Below are 20,715 nucleotides of genomic sequence, written 5' to 3' on the forward strand. Positions count from 1 at the left end.
TACCATAATATGCGTAAAAATTTTTGGAACAATAAATTTAAAATTTTTCTCAGAAAAAATTCTGGAAAAATTGCTTTTTTCGGCTTCTAACTGCATATCGTCACCTGAAATGCAAAATAACGTAACAACATTTTCAGAAATTTAAAGTGGCATGAATGAAGCACGCAGTAAAACAGAATAGGAGTGAAACAAAAATTTTAATATTAGTTAAAACTGGTTTATATCTGAGTGCAGAACCTGAAAATGTTGAACATATATAATATTATGTATGTAATTTGAAGTAGTGAAGTGTAATCAACAAGACACTCAATTTCGAATTTTTTGATGATACGTTATTTTGCATTTCAGGCGACGATATAACCCCTTAAAGAGAATTTAACTGACAGATGGTTGCCAATGAGACGTAGAGAAAATTACAATTCTATTTGTTTTTGGTATTAAATATTAAAAATATTCAAAACAAATATAAGTGATTTTAACTTGAAAATTTATATTAGAACGGCAAAAAAAAGTATTTCAAATAAGTTTAAATTTTTTTATACATTTTATATGTACATACATACATATATATTTAATAACTTTTTAACTAATTAACGAGGAAAACTGAGAGCACCAATATCATTAAAATTTTTTTTAAATAAATTAATGAAATTTGCACTGATTACAATATTTTGACAATTTGTTCGCATTAAAATGTCTGCTGGCTTCTCATAGCTATTGTGGTGTATATAAATAAATATAATATGTAAATATACATAATATTTCCTGTTTTTTTGCGCTCGGAAAACTGCATGTGCGGCCTTTTCCTCAGCTAGTGCGCAGACCATATTCGAGTAAATGAAATTGGCAAAAAGATTAAATCGAAAATTATATAAAGTTATGTATGTATATATATTTTTGTGACTCAGTCCAATTTAATTAGCAGTAATTAGAACTATTAAAATTAACAACAACAATGCGCTGTGACCCGTTAAAAGGTCATAGCAACATGACGACACCCAAGGCGCCCCCAATAAGAGCACAATACGTGCTTGACTGTCAGCGATCCTCTGGATCGTAACAGCTAGCAAATGCTAATGTACAAAATCGTTGGGTATATAATGATGATGGGGGTCAACAATGACGCTGGTATATTGCGGCTGCACGCTGACGCCCTTCTCCACGGCTACGGCGAATGAGCGGGCAAGATGCTCATGCTGTTGTTGTTGCTGCTGCTGCTGTTGTAGTTGTTCATGCTCGTGTTGTTGTAGTTGATGTGCCACCAGCGTCGTTTGATGATGCTGATGCATTTGCTGGTGCTCCATTTGTTGTTGTTGTGACTGAGACTGCGGCGTCGCTGGCTGTTGCAGCGTGGCAATGTGACTGGACGCCAAGTTTTGTTGTTGCAGCTGATGTGTTTGGTGATGATGCGTGTGTTGATGATGTTCCATAGGTTGTAGGTGATGTTGTTGCGGTTGCTGCTGTTGTTGTGTAGTCGGTGGTCCCGCCATAGCGGCCTGTTGATGCGAACTGCTATCCGACAGGTAATGCAATTCAAATGTGTGACTCAACTCGCTGTACGTCGTCTGTGGCGAATTGCCCGTTATTATCGACGCATTGCCGGTGGACATTTGGCGCTCGCTTTCCGCGCTGCTGGAACAGCTATTGGAATTCGCCGAGTACGGTCGATTGAGTGACGTAGCTGATGGCGTCGCCTCGTAGTAGTAGTGTTCACTGCCCGAGTTGTTATTGCTATTGTTCGTGCCCACACTGCCGCCGTAGTAGCCGGGGCCGGTGGTTGTGTCCGGGTATTGCATTTCATGGCCGAGCGTCGATGAAGTGACCACGAGATCGTTGATCGGCGGGAAGAGCGTTGTATAATTGAGGTTTTCGTGTTGTGTTTGCGGTGGTAGCGGCACTTCGTGGGCATGCGCATGCGGATGCACGTGATGCAGATGATGCGCGTGCTGTGCGTGCACATGCGCGTTCGGATGTGCATGCAGATGCGCGTGCTGATGATGCGGCAGTTGCGTGTGCATTATATGTCCCGTCATGTAGGCATTATTGTTGTTATTATTGTGCGCTACGCCGTTGCCGGCGCCGCCGCCACCACTGCTGCTGCTGCCGCCAGTCAGCACCGGTGTAAGCACGTTAGGTGGTAAATGTACGCCAGCGCTCTCAAAACACGCGTCCAGTTTGGGACTCACGCTGAGCGCAGCGCAACTCGGCGTACTGCCAACGGCAATGCCATTGCTTAGCGCCGGGTGTGTAACGACGGCAGCTGCGTGTGCCGCATGCAAAGATGGCGTCAACGCAGCCGAAGCGCTGATTGGCTCGCTCTTAACCACACCCGTTTGTATTTCATTGAGAATCAAGTCTTTGGCCTCTTGTTCACTGCAAAGGTGGTAGGAAACAGAAAACAACAATTAATAAAGGAATAGTTGAAAATTTTTGAAAGGTTTTTATTAAAAAAAATGCGTGTAGGTATTTTGAAATACTAAGCAGTGGGTAGATAATCGAATCGTCAAAGGAAAAAAATGAAAAATATTCGATTATAACTGTTTACGACGAGGTGTGTTCAAAAGATAACGGAGATTTTTAAATTATATTCCGCAAGTTTGGAGAGTCCAGTTGTCGAACTTTTAGAACTTTAAAGAACCTTGTTTTACAAAAAAAAATGAAAATCGGGGGAGAAAGTTTTTTTGATCACGTTTATATAGCGATCCGCTAGCTTCCAAAACAAACCCGCTTGCATGGGCACCACCTGGTGGACCGATGATGCAACCTTGTTGAGCCCTCAAACCGATTACCTCGGAGTGGCCCCATCAAGGGTCCCTCCTTCTTAGCCTCAGATCCACACGAATTGTTAACCTCATCTCACTCATAGTTGTTCACGTTGCCCTGAGAGTTTGTCATGATCGCAGGAGTAGGGATTGAATATGGTAGCTCAACTGTGACTGGATACCCGGAGTAACTACTACACCCCATTTACACATATATTAAGATCATAGGCTTTAAACAACAACAGAGCAGTCTTTTTAAGCTTTGAAAAATAAGCAAAAGTGGTTGGTTCTATTGAGCGAGGAGAAGACAAAGTTCGTTGATGCCACATACAAAGATTTCTCGCGTCTTGGGAACTACGTCCCTATTGGCAGCTATAAATTTGAAAAAATTATGGACTTTGTATATCTCGGAACCAGCATTAATCATCAATAATCTAAGCCTAGAGATCATACGTAAAAAAAATCTTGCTAATAGGTGCTACTTTGGGATCGGTAGGTAATTGAGAACCGGATCCCTCTCTCGACGAACAAAAATTACGCTCTATAAGTCTCTCGTCCTATGATATGGTATGCAGAAACATGAACGATGAGAAACAGAGATGAGAAAGCACTTGGAACCTTCAAGAGAACTGTTATTCGCAATATCTTTGGAATCAACCGCGTAAACGATGAGCACACGAAGAAGATGGAATCACAAACTAGCATTATAAGCTATAAGGCGGCATAGATATGTAGGTGTTAAGCGTATAAAAATTCAACCATGTCATTCGCATGAAACATGATGCTCCAGCGAAAAGCTCTTTCGACTCGAGATCCACGCATCCAATGTAATGACCAAGTGAAAGCGACCTATCTGCACTTGGAATGTACAACTGGCGTGATCTCACAAAACATAGAGCCAACTGGTGAAGTTTCGTGTTCTTAACACACACACAGACCGTTCCACGGTTGTAGGTGCCAAAGAAGAATAAGTGTTCGAATTAGAAGAAACACTTGTGGCATAACATGCAATGGGGATTATTTTGAAGTCGACAACATTAATGTAGACACACTGATGTAGACAAATGAGGAAATACTGTTTTCAAAAAAAAAAAACCAAAATGTCCGTAATTTTTTTAACACACCCCGTCTCTACATACATATGTAAGTATGTATTACAGTACATATTAGTACTATTTACTGTATTCCATTGCAAGAAAACATATGTATATGTATACATACTGACTAATAGGTTTGTATCCCACACTAAAATTCTAGTCCATTTACTAGCAAAAATAAAGCTTAATAATAAAGCTCTTTATACATGCATATGACAATAGCAATATGTCGCATCAAATGAGAAATATTTTCCTGCTGCAAATCTACTCGACGCAATCACAAAATCCCTTCATAACAAAACAATCCTATTAAAACACTTCAACATGGCCAATATTTTTTCAGCGCCAACGTTTCGTAATCCACCCGTTATTGGCTGGACTTACTCGTATTACTCAACACTATTTCCGTAATACACGCACACACGTACACATTTATATACTATATACTAGCTTTGAACTCACCTAAGGACATAATTTACGCTGACGATGCAGTGAGTGCGCGAGGAGCGTGTGTTGTGCACCACAGTCGCGTACGACTGCACCCAGACCCAGCCGCCGCCCTTCGTCAGGAAGCGATAGTATTTGGTGGTGACTTGTCCTTTGTATACCACTGCAATAAGGACAACATGTAAAATACAATGCAAATTAGTTGGAAAAACAAAAGCGTATTGTAGAAAAATAAATAAATAAATATTGTAAATGCGTTGAAAATGAATTGAAAGGATTTCGCTGTAATTTGCTGGGAATTAAACGATTGTGCCTGGTGTGATTCGCTTTTTTTCATTTTATTTGCATTTATTGTTTTAAATAAAAACATTGCGTGGCAGTCATGACACACGCCGGCCAAATACAATATAATACTTACGTGTTTGGTGGGCGCAGCTCATGGCTCCAATGTCCGCAACGTGTATGTACTGATAGAGGGTTTTCTCTATGAGGTCTTGCGGTTCGTAGCCAGTGAGTTGGGAAACTCTGAAAAAATGAAATCAAGCGATTTTTTATTAGTTTAACAATTCACTTGTAAATTTAAGGAAAATAGAAATTAAAAAAATTAAACTTATTTCGTGCCATAAAACTTATTTTCAAAGAGTCCTGATTTAGAAGCTTTCTCTTTTATGTTTGGAAACATCTATAACTGAATTAAAATCTATAAATAACTGCGAATTCTAAACGTTTTTTAATTATATATTCTAACATTTTTTTTAATTATACTAATGTTGATGATCTAAGAAGCTATGATCTAAAGTTATTACCCTGAAGAGAATACATTAAGTTTGCCAATAAGTTTGTAGCACCCAGCGGGTATCGTCGGAGACCCTAAAATCAAAAGCCAAAGGTGGAACTTAAACCGCTAAACCTAACCTACTTCTAACTCATCTCTCTCCCACGGTACAACCGGATTACGTATTACTGACTCCAAATCTATTGTAAGTTTCTTAGTTTTGTCATAATTAGAGCTGACAGTGCGCTGACAGCTTTTCATTTATCAGACGACTGACATATGGACGTCAAATTTTCCACCTTTACACTAACGTCATGATTAATTTGGAACAGATACTTTCTAAAGCATTCATGGGCACTCAAAAATTAAGTTAAGTATAAATTCAGGTCCCATGTCTTCTGTCTATCCACGAATGAATGTCTGGGATCAGTTTGGATGAGGTTTGCCACCGCTGCTGCCACATTGTAAGGCGCTTGGTTCTCTCTGTTTTTTCTCTGCCTTGTAAACGGCTCTGATAGCTGTTATAGTCGCGCGAATTCGTCCCTCTGGATGTCAATAGGCGGCACGCTGACTAGTACTTCAGAAGCAGCGCTTGATATCGCTCGGAAAGCATTTATTACTCGGATACACTGCTTTTATTGGGTTTGCATATGATTTTATGTCCAACGCTTGTATCCAAATTGAGTCAGTTTAGCTATGTATGTCCCTGAGTTTGTGAAATATCGATCTGAAATGTTGAACACGTCCTTTTCTCACCACGAAGCTTCGATATCGGACCACCATAGCATACAGCTTTCATGCAAACAAACCAATCAAACTCAAGTCCTTGTAAAAAAAAAAAAACAATTTTATTTGACAAGATACACACACAATAAGTAAATGATATTTTGCAAAATATATTTTGCTAGGTTGGTAGGACTGTTCACAATTACTATGCCCAATATGAGCCTTCAAAGACGGTCGAGGGATCGTTGAAGATTTGCTTCGTTCTGGACGACCTCGTCAGGCAAGTGTTAGAGAGATGGCAAGAGAGCTTGACATCTGTCGCGAGTCCGTTCGAGAATTATTATGGTGGATATTTTATGAAACACGTTCTCGACGTCGACTCGTCTCGATAAAGCTGAATTTTTTTAAAAAGAGTAAGATTGTGACCGAATTTCTTGTTCCTCAAACTGAAATTACCGCTTCTTAGGACCCGTTTTCAAGCGATCGAAGAGATAAAACAAAATTCGCTGAAGGAGCTGACGGTCATCCCAAAAAGTTCTTTTAAAAAGTTTTTTCGAGGACTCGGAAAATCATTTTATTTACGATTTCCCGTGTAAATACATTCATTCTTAACAAAATTTGAGACCCAACTCATTATATTTTTTTCATTGATGGTTCCAAAATGCCATTGAGCTCTTGAAATTTTTGAAAATTCTATGAAAAGCCTTAAAGTAGACAAATTTTGTACATAAGAAGACCCAAGAGAACCCGTTCTTAGCTTTACTTAACATTAACCATAATTCTATATATACATAGTATCCTAACGGTAAGAAATTCCTACAGCATTCAAGTTATTTTTAATATTTCCCACAAGCATGGAATTCTCGAACGAGTAACTACTACATATGAATATATTTATGTACTTGTATGCGTGGAAAGAAAACTCCATTGTCATTTTTTGACAGACAATACCTAAAACATCATCATGAGGGTAATTGAGTGTCGGTAATAACCAGACGTCGGCAAACGACGACGACTGGTAGCTACCAAAAACTCCCCCAAGCTTACCCATGCCACCGGAATTTTCTACATTTTTATCATTTGGTTGCCGTCGAAGAAACAAAATCACAATTCCCAACAGCTACAACCACTCGACAACCGTTACTTCTGATACTGCTGAGCGTAACAATATTGCAGCACTTAGTTAAGAGGGAAATGGTTTGTTTTGCCGTTTTGTTTGCTCAGCCAAAGTGGGTGGATGAGCGGCAAGTGGTTGATTGGAAGGCAGGGCTTTTTTATAGACATTGTCTTTTATTATAGATACATATGTATATTCGAATATATATGTATATACTTATTTTTTATCTTTGATTTTCCATCTATTGTCACAATGACAATGGAAAGTGACGCTGTTTAATATTTGTTCAGTTTTATATTTCCAGCTTGAGCTTTAATAAAACGCTAACGATGCAGAGAAAATTTCGAAATAATATGCATAATTGACTGTAATTTAATATTTTATTCACTAAATGTATTTTTATGTTTGATAAAAATTAGAAAAAATTATTGGTTTCACAAAAAATGGTCTTGAGAAGCAACAGCTGCGACATTTGGAAAACCCGTTCCCACGACAGTCGGATCTACGTAACCGGAACGGACTCGGATTTTTATCCGGCCAAGAAGTGTCAACTCGGCAGCATTCCTCGAAATTAGTTCAGGAATGTTTTATGCCACTACAAGAACAACATTTTCAAATAATCTATTTATCAGTTCAGTTTTCGAACTAACTTCAGTATTTCTGTCCGCTTTTAGTTCATATTTATTCTGTGTACCGCCCTAAACACTTGACTCGAAACATTTTTCTAGGTTAGGTTGAATAAACTAACTGCTTAATTCTTTTTAAATCAAAAAGTAGTTCTATTATTTGTTTTAAAATTCTTTTCGATGATTTTGTTTGTATTACTGATATGACCTCTAGGGAAATATATTTAGTTGGACGTTATTTAGTATTCTTTTAAAAAAAAAAAGACTACAAGCGACGGAGAAAAAGATGAGAAGCGTGATATTAACAATATTTTTATTTAATACATATTTTTTTTATTCAAAATATTTTTGTTTAATGTTTTTTTTAATATTTTTAATTTTTTTTTTAAATATTTTTAATTTTTTTTTAAATATTTATTTAAAAAAATTGTTATTAATAAAAAAATTTTAAAAACAATTATTGCTAATATCTCGCTTTTCGACCTAACCTAAAAAATTATTTATTGGTGATATATTTTATTTTACTAAAATTTTCTGTTCGTATTAGTACCTTCAATAAGCATATTTAATATAAAAAACGTCCTAGTTTAAACTAAAGGGTGATTTTTTTGAGGTTAGGATTTTCATGCATTAGTTTTGACAGATCACGTGGGATTTTCAGACATGGTGTCAAAAGAGAAGATGCTCAGTATGCTTTGACATTTCATCATGAATAGACTTACTAACGAGCAACGCTTGCAAATCATTGAATTTTATTACCAAAATCAGTGTTCGGTTCGAAATGTGTTTCGCGCTTTACGTCCGACAAATTTTGTTCAGCGATGAGGCTCATTTCTGGTTGAATGGCTACGTAAATAAGCAAAATTGCCGCATTTGGGGTGAAGAGCAACCAGAAGCCGTTCAAGAACTGCCCATGCATCCCGAAAAATGCACTGTTTGGTGTGGTTTGTACGCTGGTGGAATCATTGGACCGTATTTTTTCAAAGATGCTGTTGGACGCAACGTTACGGTGAATGGCGATCGCTATCGTTCGATGCTAACAAACTTTTTGTTGCCAAAAATGGAAGAACTGAACTTGGTTGACATGTGGTTTCAACAAGATGGCGCTACATGCCACACAGCTCGCGATTCTATGGCCATTTTGAGGGAAAACTTCGGACAACAATTCATCTCAAGAAATGGACCCGTAAGTTGGCCACCAAGATCATGCGATTTAACGCCTTTAGACTATTTTTTGTGGGGCTACGTCAAGTCTAAAGTCTACAGAAATAAGCCAGCAAACTATTCCAGCTTTGGAAGACAACATTTCCGAAGAAATTCGGCTATTCCGGCCGAAATGCTCGAAAAAGTTGCCCAAAATTGGACTTTCCGAATGGACCACCTAAGACGCAGCCGCGGTCAACATTTAAATGAAATTATCTTCAAAAAGTAAATGTCATGAACCAATCTAACGTTTCAAATAAAGAACCGATGAGATTTTGCAAATTTTATGCGTTTTTTTTTTTTTTAAAAGTTATCAAGCTCTTAAAAAATCACCCTTTATTACCAAGCTTTGAAACACTACACCTTCATCGTCGCTACATTTTCTCCCACAATTATTATGTAGTCACAAAAATTCCCACTCACCTCGCATCTAAAAATATTAATTTCAGATCCATACACGCCCGAAACATAAACATATTCGTGTGCAATTTAATTTCCGTTATCGCAGACGAAGGCAGAGAGTGACCAACAGCTACAAGGCCCAAATTTTGTATGTAACCGCCATGACCGTCGCCATAGTCAGGAAATATGCGCGCTTTCAAGTAGCCAGAGCAGTGTATAACCTGAAAAATAACAATTTTTTTTTATAACAATACTCTACAAAAACAAATAATAACACTACAAAGCCGTTACATACCTTATAACCAGATGTGGTGAGTCCAGCGTTCCGTTTCGCCAGCACACACTTCATGCGCAGGAAGAAGGATTTTTGCAATTCGATCGTTTGCGAACCGCGATCATTGCCATAGCTGCCATTCGGACTGCCGATGACGTTCGCATGGCCGGTGGGTGGATTGCCGCTCTGTGGTAGATGTAATGAATTAATAAATGCATCCTAAAATGCCAAACGGCAAGCAAAATGGAAAGAAGAGAAGCCGACGATCAGTACACAAGCATATATACATAGATTTATGTATATATATACTGAAAAATGGCAATAAATAAATAACTTACCGGGTTTTGGTACATATAAGGATGCAGTGAGAGTATAGCGTTCATCTCATCGTGATCGTGCTGATGTATATATTCAAATATGGAATTGCCGGTGAGTTCAACCTGAAGAGAGAGAGACGGAGTTATTTTCATGCGTTAATAAAAATTAAAAAAAAAAGAAACGTAGGAGACCCTATAAAATATTTATTATAGTTTATACTTATTACATTAATATATTATATACATAGTAAATGAACAGAGTGAAGAGCTGAGTCGATTTAACCATGTTCGTCTGTATACACGCGAACTAGTCTCTCAGTTTTTGAGACATCAAACTGAAACTTTACACACGTGCTTATCTCCTCTAAAGGCTACTTATTTGTTGCAACCACCGATATCGGATCTCTATAGAATATAGCTGCCATTCAATCTGTTCGATCAAAATGAAATCCTTGTATTGAAAACTTCTTTATTTGCGAAGATATCTTGACGAAACTCGCTAAAGATTATTATCTAAAACAAGGCTAAAATTTCCGAACAAATTGTGCCGATCGGACCTTTATAGCGTATAGCTGCCATACAGACCGACCGATCAAATGAGGGTAAATACCTTTTTATACCCTTTATGCCATAAGTAATGCAACTGTGTAGTGTATTATAGCTTCGTTAAGGCCGATGTTGACTTTTTCTCTTGTTTTTATTTTTTCTTTACAATAAAGGATTTGTACTAAAACTTCCAAAGTCGTGCTATAAATTTAACTTTTGTTATTTATGCTATAAAAATATAATTTTTTGCTTATTTTGCGTTGCTCAGAAATGCAAATTTGCGGAAACTGTAAAGGAGCATCTTCAGAACACAAAATTTGCATACTTGGAGCAAAGAAGAGGTTATGAAATAAAATTATGCGCATAAATAAAGCTTCTTAACGACTCCTTATTTATATATAACCTGCACAGTGTGGCGAACAATTCACATTTTCTGGTAAAATTATTGCCTTCAAACGAGGAAATAATAATATAAATTTAATCGTTATCTCAAATCTTTAAATTAAATAAATTTTTCTCTTACTTTGCTGAGCTTTGGACCAAAAATATGCTAAATGATTTTTGTTTCGACAGACTTCGTTTAAAAAATTGTATTTCTAATTTTAAATTAGTCCCTTTCTAAGCTTTATCCACAGCGGAAAGTTTTAAAATTAATATAGCTCATTCAATCTCACCTGACTGAGTCCCAGCTGTACGGATGCCGTTTCGGAGATGTACATAATTTTGCCATCCGGTGCCACAACGAATATGAAACCGTCCAATGTTTGCAGCAAATGTGAGCCAAGCTCTTTGATAGCGCCACGTTGCATTGCCGGTGAAGTGCCCCACGCCTCGCCCAGACCTAAGTGAAAAAAACGATAAAACAGAAAAGAAAAAATATTTTATAATACTGATAATGGCAAAAGAGTATACTAAAAAATAATATACAATGCATACAAAAACGAGAACAAAGCGAAAAAAGTCACTTTTAATGAGTACAAAAAGGTGCGACGTAAAACGTATGCCACAAGCACCAGTCCATATGCGCCTGCCTCCCACCGACAGCACACTTCTCACGTCTCTGACACACACACACTCACACAAATGAAATTCTGCGAAACTTTGCTCTTACAATTTAACAACCCATGATGACGTATAAATATTATTCCCAATTGAAGTCATCAGCACAGTGGGATACAGCGGCAGGCTTTTGTGTCACAATTCAACGGGTGTGTACCCAGAGAACACGCGACATTGCGGTGACAGCGACCGACAGCGGGAGAGGTGCATACTCACAGCACAGCTACCAGCCACCGCCAGGATGTGAGCTGATGCTCAAAGGTAGACAGGTTCTCACAGGACAAACACAGCTTGGGTTATGGGAGGAGAAGGCGCTGAGCAGCGACAGCAACAGAAACGAACCCATACCAAGCTGAAGTGTGGAAATGAAGAAGAACGCAAAAAAACAGAAGCAAGGTAGAAAAAACAAAAGTGTTATGCCCTGTTTTTTACTACAGAGCTGTTGTTGTTGTTGCGAAAACGGGCTTTTTATAGCTGTTGTAGCGTGTATAGGCATTGTTATAGTTAAAGCTGCTGCTTCTTACGACTATTTGCTTGTTTCGCTTGATTTCAGTCATTTTCCGCTATGTTATTTTTGTTGCTGTGTGTTTCTTTTATTTCCACGAGCATTTCTTCTCAAGCATTATTGAAATAATTATTACAATAAAAAGGCACAAAGGAGGACGAAGCAAAACGTAAGACAACAAAAAATGTCTTCAAGTTGCATATCCACCCCCACTTGGCTTTAGCTTCCGCCCTTGTGTTATATACATATACAAACATGCACACACATATATGTACTCGTGGAAGCTTAAGAAAAGGAAGAAAGAAGTGTTGCAAATGTGTTACATATGTTTGAAAATCTTGTGCTTTGTTAGCGCGTATACTTTAGCTCAGCAGAATTATTCTCCACTTGCAGTAAGTATGTGTGTTTGTGCACTGGCAGTTGCATCATATAACACTGGCTTGGGGTGTGTGTGTGATTTCCAAGTGTGCGATTATGTGGGCGTGTATTATATGATTGAGGGCATATTCCAACCGTTTTCCTTCCGTTTGTTCTAAAATAGTCATATTTTTAAAGAGAAAAATCATTTTCTAAAAGCTTATTTCCTTAAATTTATGGAATTTTGTTTTTCATGTATTAGAAAAATATATTTATATATATACCAGTATTAGAAATATATGTAAATATATTTTTCTCTGAGTTTCTTAGTATTTTTTTGCCGGAGGACTTGATTAAGTTTCAAGGCATCCAAAAATTTGCTGAACGATCAAAGAGTTATTTGTCGAATTCCAACTGGCTAGAATTGTTCTGATATCAACATACTTCATCTTCTTCTATAATGGGTTAGACACCGCTTACGTGATTATAGCCGAGTTAACAACAGCGCGCCAGTCGTTCTTCCTTTTCGCTGTTTGATACTTATTGGAGCTTCCAAGAGAAGCAAGGTCCTTCTTCACCTGATCTTTCCAACAGAGTGGAGCTCTTCTTCCTCTGCTTACCTCAACCGGTACTGGGTCGAATACCTTAGAGATGGACTGTTTTCATCCATTTGGACGACATGACCTAGCCAACGTAGCCGCTGTCTCTTAATTCGCTGAACTATATCAATATCGTCGTATAACTCATTCAGCTCGTCGTTCCATCGAATGTGATACTCGCCGTTGCCAATGCGCTAAAGACCATAAATCTTCCGCCGAACCGTTCTCTCGAAAACTCGTAACGTCGACTCATCCGATATTGTCATCGTCCATGCCTCTGCACCATATAGGAGGCCGGGAATAATGGGTGACTTACAGAGTTTGGTCTTTGTTCGTCGAGAAAGGACTTTACTTCTCAATTGCCTACTCGGTCCGAAGTAGCACCTGTTGGCAAGAGTTATTCTGCGTTGGATTTCGAGGCTGACATTGTTGTTGGTGTTAATACTGCTTCCAAAATTATCCATCACTTTAAAGTTATGACTGTCAACAGTGACGGGGGAACCAAATGGCGAAATACTAATAAGAGTGTAATCCTATTCAGATCTAACGTTTGGGGTATAGCCACATGAGATATTTCGAGCAGAAGCAATTTATTAAAGCAATGACAAAATTTGATGCTTTAGCTTTCTTGTATCTTGCAACATTCCAGCTCTAATCTATAACCGAACTTAGCCTTAAACTTCAAATGCTACATTCATTTGGCGTTTTAATATATCTTGGTCGAATTGTAGCTCGTGGGAAGTGAGCTAAAAGCTTACCTAAACCTTTTTGGAGAATACCAATGATATCCTTATATGATACTTATTCAAATATAATTCTAGACGTTTCCTATTTACCTGTATCAAGACGTTTTGGCTAAGTTGTGACCCCTTCTAGTCCACTTCGATCATACCACCGAGAGTCTCTGCGACTCAATTCAATCCATGTTAGAAAACAGGAAAATGCTGGCTTTCACTTCATTGACTCCTTTCACACTAAGCTTGCGCTTGTGAAATCAATCCTGCCATAATTATAAATCTACAAAGAACATACTCAAGTATTACTTTAACCAACCAAGTCTTCCGCTCAATTTCCTGCCGTAAAAAATCCACTATACGACTTTCACGCTCCCAAGCATGAGATCTCCTGCTGCGCTTTGTAACAATTACGAGCGTATTAACTTCGCAGCGCGTATATGTATATACATACAAACATATGTTTAACACATACACACTCTCCCACCATCGCATTAACACATCATTTGGCATAGCCGGCAGGAATTTACCCGCTTGTGGCGGCTCGTGGCGCAGCGTGCTCGAGTACTCGTCGTCGCCCACCTCCTATGATCCTGACGTGTGGCGCTGTCAAACGGTCAGCGAAAGCGAGACGTCATTGAGCTATGACAGATTTTGTTTGTTATATGGTGGTACAATGCCATAAAGCAGTCGCGCGCCAATTGTTCCAATTATAGTTTAATGAAAACAACAACATACTCCGAATTGTTGTTAGAAGCAAAACAAAATACTCGTAAAAATAATAATAAACGTGATTGGTACATAAAAGAGTCCAAACTTTCTTTGTGCAAACTTAATTGAGGGTTCAAAACAAAGTTTTGCACACTTTGTAAGCGTCTAACTATGACTACTAGCAGTGAACGACGGAGTAAACAAATCGCTTAAGCGTATTGGAAAAAGCTTCTCATCGATGGAGATTAAGTATAGGCAAACACTTAGAATGTGTCACTACTGGCGACGAGTCTTGTATCTATGCTTACGACCGGCAACAAATGATCAATCGGTCGCATATAGTGGCAAAGGTGAGACACGAAACCGTATATCAATCGAAAATTTAGAACTTTTTTGATTCCTTAATAGATTGTCCTGAGCACCCGCGTTGAAAATTTGTTAAAAGAGATTGTAAGTCTTTTCAGCATGCTTGAACCAGTGGGTATAAAATCATAGTTTCAGAACTGGATAACTTTATTGAGACTAAAGTAGTGTTCTTATCTGCTTAAATAATTACCGAAGGTCAGACGTGAAAGGGTCTACCAATATCAATGACAAAACCCGCCCAAATAACCAAAATAATTTAATGTGAGGGTGAGTTCTTGTAAGCTCATACCCCTCAGAAAATGTATCTTTCAATAGTTGTAGCAGTCCTAAAAGGGCAATGTGGGCTTGCGATTCATGCGGTAAAATTGAAATTTTTCCCGGACGCCAGCTGCATAAACTGCTTGAAAGAAAACCAGATGGTATCAACTCAACAGTGCCTTCTCGAATATACCCTCTTTGTCAGATCAAGACAAAAACGGTCCGATATCATACTTTCGGACATCCAGATGAAATAGCGGTAATAGAAATAAAGTACCTAAGCAGATTTGTGTTAGGTTCAATGCGCTTTGTCAGTAGCTGAGTTCCAACTATCATAGCAGTCTAAGTGTGATCCTCTAATAGCCATCTAATTTACCCTAACCTAAACTCTACGCCTTCAATATAAACCACATTCTCTCTACAAAACAAGTACCTGTATAGGAAATTAGGCTTTCAGTTTAAACTTGGTTCGAACACATAGTTTGAGTTCTAGAACATATCGAAATCGGCCTAAACTGTTGTAGATGTTCTGGTACTTATTATAAATCTTTTTGACTTAAGTTATGTTATAGGTACGACAATTTAGGTCTTCAAAAGGTGATATTTTAAACCGATGCCTAAACGATAACTAGTTTAGAGGTTACTCAGTTCAAATAATCTTGAATAGGCCAGGTTTGCTATGTATTTGTAACACTTTAAAGTGAAATATATGCACAGATAGTAATTTCTATTCAGCGAATCCTAGATATTCGCCTATAGATGCTTGATAAATAACGTGGACAGATATTCGTACTTTGTGTTACCCGAAAACTCCTAATAGTGGAAAAACAGATCCTCATAGATCGACGAAGCATTTTACCTACAATCCTAGCAACTCCGTAAATTAGGATGTCTTTTCCTCCCAAGAAAGCTGCTCATTTGTTGGAATCGCTGATATCGGATCACCAATGCATGCAGCTACCATACAAGCTCAACGATCAATCAAGTCTTTATATCTTAAAATTTTGACAAGATAGCTTCCCGAATTTCTTCAAATCGGACTACTATAGCATATAACTACCAATTTTTGTTTTGTTTTGTACTCTCATATCTTTCTTATATCATAAATAATGCTTTTACTTTATTAATAGTTTTACTACTCACCATCGGGAAAGACTTGACGCATTTTCAGATACGATGTGGTTAATCTTATGATGGACGCTTTGTCCAACTGTGATGTAATTGCACTTGGTAGTGGTAGTAATTTGGCCAGTTCGAAGAATTCCGCATTTTCCTTTTCACGTCTAGTGCGAGCGGCATTTTTACTCTTCTCCTTCATGGCACAGGATTTAGCTAAGCCTGCAAATCAAAGTGACAAAAGGCAATGTTATTAACAGTTTATCAATTTTTTATTATAAAATATGAATATTGATTATTAAAAAGGGAAATTTCCATAAACTATAATATATATTCATATATATATTTTTTTGTTATTGTGACCGTTGAGCAACACGCACTTGTTAAACTGGACCGATTGCGCTCGCTTAAAGTCTTTCGCTGAAATATCATTTTCGCAAACACACTGCTATATTACACTTATCACTATACTATATCACTATATTCCAATTGGCAAATTTATTGTCTGCCACTCTACTAATTCTGCGGAACGTTCTTGACTGTCTTAAAACTAATTTGTAACTGTTTGGGATTAGAAAATGTGCCAGACTTTTAAGAAGTCGCACACTTGCACTTTTGAGTTTTTGAATGAAATACCCAAAACAAGTGCATTTACCTGGCCGTCACTGCAACGGCTATTGGTCGTCATGCAACAACTACCTGTATATGCTATAGATAACAACAACATAGTTCACACGCCAGCAAGTGAAATTGTTTTTGCCAGCCAACAATGCTCAGTTTTATACTCGCATTCATACATATGTAATTTTCTTTCATTCTCAAAGTCAAGCCAATTGACTTCTGTGCAACATAATGGTGCGCATTATGTCCAATCCCAAAGCAATCCAGCAAATCCGAGACGACATTAGCCCATTCATGGATCTGCACTCGCCGCAACGTTTTTACCTGCGCCCGTTATTGATTGGCATTAACAGCAGCAGCAGCGATTGCAATTCGAACGTAAAATTTTATGAATGAATTCTGCACACAAAACACACACACACACACAGATGCAAGCATAGATATTAGATAAAGATATGTCTTGTCTTGCATGGCGTGAAAGGTGCGCGTGTCTCCGTTGCGCTTGCATGGCTTTTGCTGCTTTTGTGGGCGTCTTGTTGTCTGCAAAATTTTTCTACCTCAAGCAAATTGCTTGTGGCCAACAGGTTGTTCGCTATATGTAAGCGTGTACATATGTATGTATGTAGAGTATAGAAACTATATGATTTGGCAAATATATATAAATATTTGTTTTTGTTATTTTTAGGCAGTTTATGCTTAGGCGTCTAACAATAGTATCTAGGTGTAGATAATTGACTTTTCCTGTACATTTTTTGTTATGCATTCAAATTAATCCCACAATGAGTAATACAAATGTATTTTAGAGCTCCTGCGACTCTCATTTCCCTACATACAATTACGGTTGGGCATATATACTATATACACCCAAGTATATATAATTGTATATACTTAGTATATAATTTTTTTCTATTTTTTCCCTAAGACCACCAATGAGTATTGACAACTAACCTCGAACGTTTGGCATAAATATGTGAATTTCCCAGAAATTTCCCAATATAATTTCATAGTGTATCGTAACATTGTTGCTGGATTTGTATGCATTTGCTTTATTGATTGACTTCACTTGCCGTACGTGATTTTAGTAAAATTTGCGAAATTCTTCATACGCCTCCGATTTCTATTTTTCTTAAAGGAGCAGATGTGCAATGTGCGCTGGGCTTAGGGTTTACGGTACATATACATAGTATGTGTATATATTCATACTTTGTATAGGTATGATTAATAATGTGCGCCGAAATGCAATTAAATTTCCAAGAATTGCTGCTAAAGTCATATTTATTCTGATATAGGAGTTTTTAAAGGAATTTAGTCAATGAATCGTTATTTTTCCCTGTAAATAGTTGGATCATAACTGAATTTAAATATAACTGGACAAGTTGAGGGGTTCATTATAAGTAATGTTGGAAACAATTATATTAAAATTATATTCATAAAATATTTTACTACACAAAGTTCGTATTAAAAAGAGTCTATAATATATAAAATGTATTTTAAATCTTTCGAGCTTACTACTATGAGCAAAAAATTGTAGGACTTTGTTCAAAATTTTAAAATTCCTAATTTATTCTTCGAAATCTATGTCATCCCCCCAAAGTAGTCCCCCTTCGAAACAGTTGTTAAAGTCAATTTCGGGAGCAGCCTTCAATGCGTGTAGCCATTCACGTCTAATGTCTTCAATTGACTTAAAACGGTTTCCCTGGATCCGTCTCTTAAGTTTAAAGAATGGATAGAAGTCAAAAGGAACTAAATCAAGCGAATACGGTGGTTGCGACACGATATTGGTTGAAAATTTGGGGAGAAAACCCCAAGATTTGTCGACACATAATTCCGGCCTCTTTTTACGTATAGCTTCGCGCAAACGACGTGTAACACTCAAATAGTATTCCTTGTTGAAAGTTTGGCCTGTCGGAAGGAATTCGGCGTGCTCCATACCTCGATATTCGAAGAAAACTGACACATAACCTTGATTTTTTACCTGCTTTGACGAAATTTTTTCGACATCGGCTCACATTTGCCACAGTCGTTAAAGCGATTTCGAAAAATTATCTATCAAAATGGTTTTCACTGATCCTTCCGATATTACAAAGATGCCAGTAAGATCGGTGATTGACAATCGTCATTTTTTGAGAACACATTCCTTTATTTTATTGACATGTGGATCATCAGTTGCTGTTGACGGCCGTTCGAGACGGGGTCATCGTCAACGCGTTCACAATCCTCTTTGAATAATTTATACCAATAAAAAACACTTTCTCGCGACATAGAATTGTCACCGAAGGCCTTTCCAACATTTTGAAACTATTTTTTTATACAATATGGCTACTCTATATATAAAAGAACAAACATCTTAAAATTAACTATTCCCATCATACGATATATAACCCAAAAATATGATTTAGGAATATACCTACATATTGCATATCGGAACACTCGGATATCCACAAACACTTTGACTTCATATCGGATCACTTGGATTATGAAGTCGCCAAACCGAACTCTGACGACTTCGCTGCTCATATACCGACGAGAGAGCTGTGGGTGGGAATAAGCTGTTGAAGGAGAGGGGCAGTGAGCTTCTCTATGGTGCAGCAGATCTACTGCTCCGGAGTGTGGCTTCCTTCAGAAAATTTGCTATTCACTCAGATAGTAGACAGCAGACAGTGCCTAACTTTGCGATCAATAGTATCGGCGGCTATGTGATTGGTGGGGGGTCCAGGCCATTGCGGAATCGCAGGAAATTGAAAAGGGCTAAAATATATTATGATATCATTCATAGATAGGTCCAACGAATCTTGAATTCGTAAAGTTTTTTAGTTTTCTTAATTTATATAATATACTTTAAATTATTTTAAATCGTAGATTTGATCCAAAGTTAATGGAATTTACTTGAACAGATATTCGTCCTTTGTGTTACCCTTAAACACCTAAAAGTGGATCACCAAACCCTCATAGATCGACGAAGCATTTTGAGCTTACCACAAATTTTTATAGTTACCGTCTACCGAGATATTTCTGATCCACATAACCAGAAGGGACCCGCATTTTTATCTGGTCAAGGGCTGCCAACTCGACTGAATTTCGCCGCTACAACAACAACAACAACAACGTATTTTAATCTCAATGTTGCAAAAGCCCGGCTATAGACTCTACCTCGCCTTCTTGCAAACAGCTTTGGCAAAGAGCGTCAGAAGATATTTAGAAGTACCGCGTGTGAGCAGTGTTTAGTCAGAACGCCTACAACTGCAGCGAGATTGGCTTTGCCAAGAGCCAGTGTTCAGAGGATCTCTTACAGTTCACTCTGGGCCATAAGGTTCTCGCAGTCGCACAAGTTCTGGTTCTTAACCAACGCTTGCAGAACTTATTAAGAAGTTAATAAACTTTGGTAACGTATTCTAAAATATACTTACTAGATATTGGAATTAAATATCATAAAGAATGATATTAATTTCATTCAATAGATATGGATTACATGCATAAAAATTAATACATGTAAGCCAAAATAAGAGTATTAATGAATATCACTAACAAATCCATAAAATTATTACGAAATTAATAAACGTACACACATACACATAAGATATATGTACCTACAAATATTACAAAAAACTCCAATCTAACTCGCATATGTACGTTGCGTTATTGTCCATAACTTCCCATAAAAATAATACTAATTCGCTAAGTTATTGAACACTGCATTATGGCTGCGCTGTACCGGAATGGCATTTGCATTTTCATATGATTTGTACAAGTCTGGCAATTTGTTAGCCTTAATGTCCCTGCCACTTTTCCCCGAGTTCCTTTTTTACCGCACACAACATATGCGACTGCATGTATGTGTGACACTCAATAATAGAATCAAAGTACCAGCCAAACGACCTTAGGGAAGGGCATCACAAATCACATCAAGCTTTAACAAATAAATAAATGTCTATGAAACGGCAAAAATAGGCCAGTTGGCAAAAGTTAATGTACGAATTCCGCAATCACACACACACACACATTTGCGTACATAACCTTAAAGCGATTAAATAAACACACATAAAGTGCGGCATGAAAACCAGTAAGCGGCGCACTTTTACTACGAACAACAACAGTAG

General features: G+C 37.6%; 1 protein-coding gene across 4 annotated transcripts in view; it reads right to left on the minus strand.

The window, feature by feature from the left end:
• Positions 1-638: 638 nt before the first annotated feature.
• Positions 639-20,715, minus strand: part of LOC105234151 (protein single-minded) — a 53,951-nt gene continuing 33,874 nt past the window's right edge. For 2 of the 4 annotated variants that reach the window (XM_011216432.4, XM_019988787.3), the window contains exons 2-9: positions 16,025-16,219; positions 10,967-11,133; positions 9,768-9,869; positions 9,451-9,648; positions 9,177-9,376; positions 4,725-4,831; positions 4,322-4,469; positions 639-2,373 (exon numbers count right to left, since the gene is read on the minus strand). In XM_011216432.4, coding sequence (XP_011214734.2) covers positions 1,074-2,373; positions 4,322-4,469; positions 4,725-4,831; positions 9,177-9,376; positions 9,451-9,648; positions 9,768-9,869; positions 10,967-11,133; positions 16,025-16,199 — 2,397 coding nt within the window. In that variant the 5' untranslated portion in view covers positions 16,200-16,219 and the 3' untranslated portion in view covers positions 639-1,073. Of the gene's footprint in view, positions 2,374-4,321; positions 4,470-4,724; positions 4,832-9,176; positions 9,377-9,450; positions 9,649-9,767; positions 9,870-10,966; positions 11,134-16,024; positions 16,220-16,377; positions 16,548-20,715 lie in introns of those variants that run through there. The other 2 variants (XM_049447911.1, XM_049447910.1) reach the window with 2 other exon arrangements.

This window comes from Bactrocera dorsalis, chromosome 2 (assembly GCF_023373825.1).
Source record: "Bactrocera dorsalis isolate Fly_Bdor chromosome 2, ASM2337382v1, whole genome shotgun sequence".
Taxonomy (NCBI): domain Eukaryota; kingdom Metazoa; phylum Arthropoda; class Insecta; order Diptera; family Tephritidae; genus Bactrocera; species Bactrocera dorsalis.